The sequence below is a fragment of the Pygoscelis adeliae genome, unplaced genomic scaffold, assembly GCF_000699105.1.
Source record: "Pygoscelis adeliae isolate BGI_AS28 unplaced genomic scaffold, ASM69910v1 Scaffold65, whole genome shotgun sequence".
NCBI classification, from domain to species: Eukaryota; Metazoa; Chordata; class Aves; order Sphenisciformes; family Spheniscidae; genus Pygoscelis; species Pygoscelis adeliae.
The window spans coordinates 2045688-2055027 of NW_008824864.1; the positions used below are offsets into that span (position 1 = coordinate 2045688).

The 9340-nt window shown below is 40.2% G+C and overlaps 1 protein-coding gene across 2 annotated transcripts in view; it reads right to left on the reverse strand.

Annotated features, from left to right (window-relative positions):
* FAR2 (fatty acyl CoA reductase 2) overlaps nt 1-9340 on the reverse strand; it is a 78025-nt gene that overhangs the window by 28003 nt on the left and 40682 nt on the right. For both annotated transcript variants that reach the window (XM_009324342.1, XM_009324343.1), the window contains exons 2-3: nt 5518-5693; nt 2642-2821 (exon numbers count right to left, since the gene is read on the reverse strand). In XM_009324342.1, coding sequence (XP_009322617.1) covers nt 2642-2821; nt 5518-5693 — 356 coding nt within the window. The remainder of the gene's footprint in view (nt 1-2641; nt 2822-5517; nt 5694-9340) is intronic.

Here is a 9340-nt window from a genome sequence, read left to right on the forward strand (position 1 = left end):
AGATCTACATTTTCTGCAGTAATGAAAACAGTTCTGCTTCAGCCCACACTTCACTGTGCGCTGCATTCCTTACCTCAGCATACCCTTCAAAGCTGATTTCCCTCAGCTTTAGATTAAGGCAAACCTTGCTTGATGTGGCAGATTATATGTTTCCTCTATTGGCCTGGCAGCACTTAGAAGTGTGACTTTTGGTTTACACAGATTAGGCCTAAGGCTTTACTTGCAATTTAAATATCAAAATACTGGAAAGTAGGGATATAATAGGAGGATAAGAACAGAACAAGAAACAGCTGGGAGTCCTACTTAGGATTTCAACTAAATAAAGAATCATAGGCATATATCAATTGCATGGCCAAAAGCATCATTATGTTATTGCATCCAGTTGTGTGATCATGCCTCTTAATGCACTTGCTGAAGAGCACTTTAAGACAAGGGTTGTTTATATTTCCTTGTCTCCTTTTTTTCCTCCCCCACCTTTTTGAAGGTAACATTCTGGTATCTGTTAATCTCCTGATTAATAGATAATCTCTGAAACCTTCTGTACCTAGTTATCCACATATTATTTCTTCCACTTACATGGTGAATAATAAAAGGTGCATCTCTCCCACCTCCATCCAACCCTGCTTTGTCTTGCAGCTCAGCAAGAGCTCTTGGAAGCACAGCTGACAGCTCTGTGAAATCTCCAAGTCAATGAGTAGCAGCAGACAAAAAAGTCAATGAAACGTTGGACATCATCAGGTACTGAGAACAAGACCAATGGTGTCATTTTGAAGCTATTTACATAAAACTTTGAGTGACCACACCTTGAGTACTGCATGCAGTTCTGTTTGGCCCCTGCACCTCAGGGAGGGAGTGGAGTTAAAAGGCAGAGAGGAAGGGCAACTAAAATCATCAAGGAGACAGATCAGTTGGTATATCAGGAGACAGTAGACACGCTAGGACTCTTCAGGCTGCAGAAGAGAAGGTCCAGGGTGAATGCAATACAGATTTACAGAACTGCAGAGGTAGTGAATAGGGCAAATACTGCAGATACTGCAATGCTGCAGCTACGGGACATGCAATGAGACTATTAGCAAGACAGCTTGAAACAGGTAAAAGAAAGCTTGTCTTTATGCAGCAGTTAGTAAACTTCTGGAACTTGCTGCCACAGAGGCTTGCAGAGGCAGAGTACCAGAAAGTTCAAAAAGGGATTAAACAAATTAATGGATTCAAAAATGGGTCAAAAAATAATAGGATGTAACACCCCTCATACTACAGTTCTGGTTTCTAGGAGGCTACAAGGGGAACGGATTGCAAAAGAATCCAGGCTTGTGTAGTTGCTCTAAACAGCATCTCCCTGTGCCACTGTTGAGGGCAAGATATTGGGCCAGGCCGCCCACTGCTCTAATGCACTAGGGCGTCTCTTATGTTTTTATCACGCTCCACTTGCTGAATAAATGCTAAATGATAGATGACTACTAGCTGGAAGTAAACATACCCAAGAATATTGGCTACTGGAAAAATTAAAAAAAGAAAACACTGATTTGTACTAAATTTTCTGGAGTAGTGCTTAGTCAAATTATTTTTTTTGGCCAACGATTTTTTGATATAAAACCTCAGTGGTTCTCCTGCTGGACATTAATTCATCTCACCTATTACCCTAAATCAAGGAGAAGAAAGACTTTACATCAGCTCTTTGGGTTACTAGTTCACAGGTCAGTTGCTTATATCACACAAGTCAAATACCACTGGAAAATAAATGAAAACAAAGTTACAGCTGTGGGAAAATTTTTCTAAGGGGAAGGTGTCCTGGGGCCTTTATCAGCAGATTTTGTTATTCTTTCTAATTAGTCTTCATTTCGGTAAATTCAGTTAAACAAGCCTTTTTGTTGTTCCCTCAAACTCCTGGATTCTCACACTAATCTCCTTCTAAAACAGCCTGTTTCTGACTTATCCCCATATAACTATGGTTTAATACCACAGGATTGTTGAAATAAGTGGAAACAACGTTGGGAAGCTGAAGAGATAAAGAAATGAATATAGGGTATATGAAAAATTTCAGTTCTTACTAGGGTAGCACCAGAGCTGAGTTGTACAGGAAGAAGCATCACAACTCCATTCCTGATAGCAAATGCACTCGTGCGTAACTTATTCAATGCTGGACTCTCATGAAATCACGGAGTCTTTTTTAAAATGGTGCGTGGAAAAATTTAAAGGTAGCTGAAATCACAGGTTATTGAGTGTGGTTTATGCTATTTTCTAATACTTTTGTATTTGGAAAAGTATTGTTAGGCTCAACCAAATGTTTATAAAGTGTGACTTCAGCAGCTCTCCAGATAAAAAGGCTCCAAAACAGTCTCTATTTCTTCTATTTTGAAAAAACCTCAGTAAAACTAGTTTCAAGAGAAAATCCAGAAAGGACAGACTTACTGGATGGCATTCTGTGGAAAGTACCCCTCAAAACCACCTAGAATGAAAGCTCTCTCTTCCCTTGGTCTCACTCTTATTATGGCCAGCATTTCTTGCTGGCATGGTACGTACAGACAAGTCCATACAGCAATAACAGCAACTACGAACAGGAATCCCACAGGACAGGTTACATGAACAATTCGAGGTCTTCTGCAGAATGAAGCAAAACCAACATGATGCAGTGCCTACTTACTTAACTAAATCGAAGAGCTTCTTGGGTTCAGCTGGGGGTGGGTAGATGACTTCGTCTATGGACTTCCGGACACAGTTTGCATAGGCGGTGGAGATGTGGATGAAGGCCTCGAGGTTCTGCATCTGCCGGGCCAGCTCTAGGAGCCTCTGCGTGCCCATTGCATTCAGTTGCAGGGCATGTCTAAAGAGGGCAGGGGAAAGAAACAAAATGCATTTCACTGGAAAGAATATATCAAAGCTGAGCATTATTCAAACCCCAAATAATGAAAAGGCAAGTAAGGGAAGAGAAGGGGTCACAGCAGAGCGGAAAGCTTCAATGAAATGCAACGGCTAAACCAGCTTTCAGAGCAATGCTGTTGGATTCGCTGTTCTGGCCACAGAATGTCTGTCAAATATTTTTACTCAATTCAAAGCATCAGAGGTAACATTTCACTAACATCTCTAGATCTGACATATTTGCCACCCCTTCCTGGAACAAATATTTGGAACATGTGGAACAACACACATGACCACTGAGGCATTATGGTTCCTATGGTACCCATTCAACTTTCTCCTTAAGGGACCACTGCTAAACCAGGTAAACACATGGTTTCAATAAGCAGCAAAGGGTCCTTGGGCTGAGAAAAACAGATTTATACTGAAAGAAGACACAATTAGAGATAACAACTTAAATTCCTAAGGAATGGAGAAGACAACTGATAAGCATAAGAGAAAAAGAGTCCTGGTTAGCAAGGTTGACCTTGAAGCACTAGAGACTACCTGCAACGGATCTCAGTGAACAGATGTTCAAATTTGTTGCACGCTTTGTACTGGAAGAAAGACACTTTCCTGCACAGAAGGGAGAAGGCTAAGGAATATGCAATCTGTTCAGCCCAGGAGTAGCAGCTTTCAACAACACATACTAGATTATGAATAAGGCTATCAAGTACAGTGTACACTAAAGAAATTAATTACACTAATGTTGAAGAGAAATTGTAAATAGTCCAAATGAATGAAAACAGAAGCTAAGAGTATGGCGAATGTTTGGATCATATCTAAAGCCAGAGATACTTATTTATTTTAGCATGCTGCTATTAAAGAATAGCATTTTCTATAGATTTCTATTTCCTCCTGCCCTTCTGGTAGGATGAATACTTCTACTTTAGCTACTCTTCATATGAAAGTTACTCTTCCGTGTACATTTCTATTCGATTGTATCCCTTCCGAGAGGGGGTGATGAGAATTGCACTCAGAATACAGGCCCAGCATGGACTTCTGCTGAGGCGTTCAGCATTCCTTTAGCCTTCTAAGGGAATATCATCTAACCCTGGTGATTTATTACTCTTTATTTTTTCTATTTTTATTAAAACTGCATCTACTAATATTTTAATATAACACAGTTTCTCAGATTTCTGCCCTCAAGAGTTCCATCTGGAGAATTCCCTAAACGTACTGCATGTTGATGCCAATAATTCATTTAGTTTCTCTGTTGCTGCTTTTCTAGTATCTTGATAGCACTGCTTTTGCACCTCCCTTACCTATCGGCTCTACATATTTGCGGTAGGCTTTGGACTTCTGCTGTGTTTAAAAAAATACTTTTGTGTGTGTGTGTGTGTGTCGTTAGCGAGTTGCTGCTCAAAATTTTTATTTGAGCAGCAATATTGTGCTTTCACATTTAACTTGCTAGAACTTTTACCCATATGATATATTTTATTGTTCAGACAGGAATAATTTGATTTTAACAACTTCTTGTATTTTGCCGTTTAATCATACTGGATTTTCCTTGTTCTGTTAGAGAGATTTTGACAGATCACATGCAGTCAGCCTTTAAATAGTTTCTACACTACCAGCAAGCAGATGACCATTTTAACTTTTTCTTTTAACTTCTTTCTAGCTATCCTCCTTATTAAAAACGTAGTTTCCCTTTGATGTTACATGCCACTGCGATGTATTTTTATAGCATGTTCATTCGTGTATTGATTTAAGAACATTTATGGCTATTAATGCAGTGCAGTGCTTTGCTACTTACATCTTAAGCCAGGCTCAAGATTAAATCAAGAGCTTCTTCCTTTCTGGTGGGTTCTCTAATCAGTTGTTGCAAAAAGCAATTATTTACGGTGGACACAGTAGATATCTATTTAGCCTACGTACGAGCAAATGAAGACTGACATTAATAATAGCAGTTTCTACTCTCACAGCTTTAGCGTTTTTCAAAAAAACTGTGAAGATCTGGCAATCCAGATCATCCACCTTGGTTTGTTGACCTTTACGATTTGCATAGAAGCACTTACACATCCAATCTTGGTTTAATGGCTTATTTCTGCTGTTCTTTCTTAATGGAAAGCCTGCCTGGACAGGCACTCCCAAGGGAGCTCCTTCAGAAATTGAGCATTTATTTTAAACAGTTAATTACACCGAGTCTGGGGTATTTTAAAGACTGTGATAGGCTATTTTCTTGAACATCATCTCATTTCCCTCTTCAGTTACTCAGTGACAAAGAAAGGCCATTAACACTAGCTTTAGAGACAGACACAACATAGTTTCACTTCAAGCTGTCTCCAGCTAGTTCTGCCAAAACATCTCCCTCTTGACCTAAACCACACTTTTCCCTATCCCAATTTTAGGTCATACTTTACTCCTTTACTATATCACAACCCAAGCTTGCAGTACTTCCTTCTGTTCCCATGGAAATCTGCCAAGATACTTCACTTTTGACGCGCATATGCACATGACATTTTCAGAGCATTTACACTGCACATTCAGTGCAGAACCACATGTAGCATCAAAACATAAATGGAGAATTATTACCGCAGCTATACAAGAGATGCGCTGAATGGTGTGTTATGGGCTATTGTGCATTCTGAATCATGCTTAGCAAATACAGAAAGCAGGACATACTTCAGGGGTTCATCAAAGCGAACCGTTGCTGCACAGTGGAAGACAATATTGACCCGGGTCAGAAGCTCCTCCTCATCTTCAGCACTGATGGCCAGCTTGGGCTGAGTGAGTTCAGCATTAATAGGCTTAATCTTCTCGTGGAAATTAGGGCAATCTTCTCGGACCCTGTCAAAGACCTTGAAGCACAAACAGAGAGAGATCAGGTACAGAATTAGGCTACTGAGATCGCTTTGATTAGTAGCCAGTCTGATTACATCAATCAGTGAAATTGGCACAAAAAAGAATGCCTGGTTCTTTCAGAGGGAGGACACAGGTGAGATGATAAAATAGTTAATTCACTTGTTCCCTCCCTTGGGAAAACCTCACAGGGGAAACAGGACAAAAATATAGGAAGTAATGCATTGCCCTGAAGAGATGAATGAATCTTCTCTGTACCACTCGTTTCCTGGGACAGCCACTGAAATTCCTGTATCTCCACATCTCCTGCAACCACTTGCTATTTGACCTCAAAGGCTGCCTGTACGACCGTAACAGGAGCTAAAGAGAAGGAGGGCAGCGTATGGAGTGGGAAAGCCTGTGAAGCATTAGACTCGAGCAATCTTCTTGATGGTTCTACAAAGGACTTGAGGAGAGGAGTGGAGCAGGGCACATTCTGGCTCCTCCTCTTCCTTTGTTGCTCCTTGCCTACTGTCACTCTTTGTTCACGTCAGATGAGTCCTGTGGGGAACTGCCTTTGGGATGGAAAGATGGGGAACCTCAATAACCCATACCGCTAAGGCTGCCGACTGCCACCAGCAATTTTGCACGCCTGGACAAATGTGCAGCTAGCTGGCCTCCCAAGCTGTCTTCCAGCCCTTTTTTTCTATGACTGTGATCCAAAGCTCTTTCCAATACACGTTTTCTGCCCAGTCTTCTGCAGAATGACAAGACTGTGCATCTGTCCACTAAAAAGATCCCTACATTTCCATATACATTCTGTCTGATGACTTGTCCAAAACCAGCATTTGGCACCCTGCTTTGCTAAGATCCGAGACAGCAGGTACCCTGAACAGCAAGACAACTGCACAATCCTTCTGAAAGGAAAAGGAAATCAATACTGTCATCACCTGAAAATGCCTGTGTAAAAACAGCAGTTTCCTCAGTTCCCATTTTTACTCTGCGAGTAGCTCAGTCACTGATAACAGTATAGCAGGTCTGGGTGCAATTCTGCTTGCACCATGAAAGCAGACAGCTACTACAGGTTCCATCTGGAGACCTTTTATTTGGTAAATCTCACAGGCAAAGAAGAAGAAGCCTGAATTTCAAAATGCTACATGAGTTTGCTGGAGTAAGATTTGAAAAAATCATCTTGAGTTTTAGAAGTGTCTGTTCTAAGGGTTTTGTATTGCTGGCCAGCATTATTGTATTTGAGCAACTTCAACTGAAATAATAGTAAAGTCCAAATAGCTCCTCCCTTTCGGGGCAGAGTGACAACAAGAAGGGTAGAAAGAATAAACAGAATAGAGAAGCTGTGGGATCTGAAGAGGTATAATCTACATTTCAAAGGATAACCACACTTCAAAGATAACTAGCCAACTGACAGGAATGACTAGTACTGGGACAGATTGCTGGGGGAAGCTGTGTGCCACTGCCTTTGGATGCATTTAAGAACTGTCTAGATAAGCATTGCCAGGAGAGGCAGGGAATAGCTGAACCCACCGTGGGGCGGCAGGATGGGCCAGTTGGCTTCTCAGTAGTTCTGTGGTTTCTGGTTGTTTCCTCTACTCTGTAGCTTACTCATCAGTAACACTGAGTTTGTAAAATTCCTTACTGTCATGGTCTCTTGTTTTCCTAGAGGTTGTTCTGTCTTTGACTTGCCCAGTGCTTATGTAAAAGCAGGAATTGTGTGACATAAATTAAACATACTAAAAGAAAAAGACATATGAAAGATTAAATTGGTACTAACAGCAACAGTTTCTTGTTTGACTATGGGATTGCCATCTTTCTGCTTATATGACAACCAAATCTAGATAAACCTCCATGTTCTTAGGGATAAAGAAGTGATAAGAAAATCAGCCTTCCCCACTATGCAGCACACTGTGTACTTGACTTCATGTATTTTTCTTTGACACGCAGCTGCACATCCTTCATAAATCTGAAACTTGAGCAAGTTAACAAAAGTTAGGACATGAAAATGTCATTTAATTTCTCTCAGTTGCACCCAACTACATCCGTATTTCAGCAATGTAGTGTAGGCCAGAGAATAGATTTCTAGACAGAGAAAGCTAATCATGGACAAAGATGTTGGTGAGAGCCAGATGGACTGTAAGAACTCAGTTCCCAACAACTTATGTTCAGAACCGGGTACTAGCAGCATTAATGTCTGTAAAAAGCTTGTCTTCTAACAAGAGGATGCTAGAGTGGCTGTCCAAATATGCATCATCTCATGAGAGATCGCACATGAGAAAACCCTGATGAGGCACAAAATGGAAAGATTTCTCAGAGAGCCCCTGTAAGACCAAAGACTTTTTAAGAGTTTTAGGAACAATTCTGCATTTCTTTGTTCTGTTGCAAAGAGAGCATAAAACTCCACCCAATGAGAGTTATTTTATACTTGTTTCACTTTGGCATAAATAATACAAAGGCAGAGAAAGAATGAATCAGCTCTTTCTCCATTTCAGTCATGGTATATTAAAAGAAGAGTAGTATTTCTGCAGCGCCAGCCTTGCTCAAATTTGGACAGTTATATTCTGCCTACATGCCATCTCCTCCTGACGTTCCCACTGCAGATAATATCCCTTTCAACATTTCTATGCCTACTGCTAGGTATTGCCTACTACCACATGCCACTCAACAGCTGTAGTTTTTCACCCCCTCCAATGATTCACTGTATTTCTCTGAAGGATGAAGACAATTTCTAAATGCAAGCACACAAATTGGCATACTGCTTTGGAAACCTTCTGCATCACAAGAACATTCAGTTCATTGTCACCATTAAATCAGATAACAGGCGCAGCCATTTAATCAAAGTCTGCTGCTGCCTCTTTTATGGCATCTGAAGATTTCAGACTTGTCAGTGCTTTACAGGAAAGTGCAAGAAGATTTAAAGACAAAACAAATGCAGCTTATTTTATACTGTTTCCTATAGCTCAAGGAGTGCTTAACATAAAGATGATGCTTAGTCTGCAGGTAAACAATAATTGCATCTCTAAATTCTGATTAACTCACCCAGAGCATATATAATAAATCCCCAATAACTGCATGAGGCCTAAGGACTGTTCTATCTTTTCTTTTTAGAAGCTGTCTGCCAATACAAAATATATTCAAGGGATAGAAGTGGGCTAGTGTGCTGTACTGTTGGAACCACATGAAAACACTGGCCAAGTCAGCAATACTCCAGAAGTGATACACGAATTGCCACAGAATTAGAGTGAAGAGAAAGGAAAGATGTTTGATTTCAAGTTGTCCAATATTAATTAAACTGAGGGAAATCAGTAATAACGTATCCTACTTTCAGTGTCTTTTTGAGCATCCTAACGCATTCCAGGGGCAACACTGCTGCCTTGACCAAAACAGAATAAATGAACCTAATAGCTGCTATTCTCATTTTAATCCTCAAAATAGGATGCAAGTTCTGCACAGGCTGTGCTGTCCCTCAACAGAAGTGAGAATTTCACTGTGAAATTTGCTGAATTTTTCTTATGTTATAATCAGGCAATTCCCATTTATTATAATAATAATAATAATAATAATAATAATATAATCTCTGTGATTTCAGTTTACATTGTTAAGCACTTACTATGAAAACAGGACATCTAGAATTTCTCCCAGCATTATAGCTGTG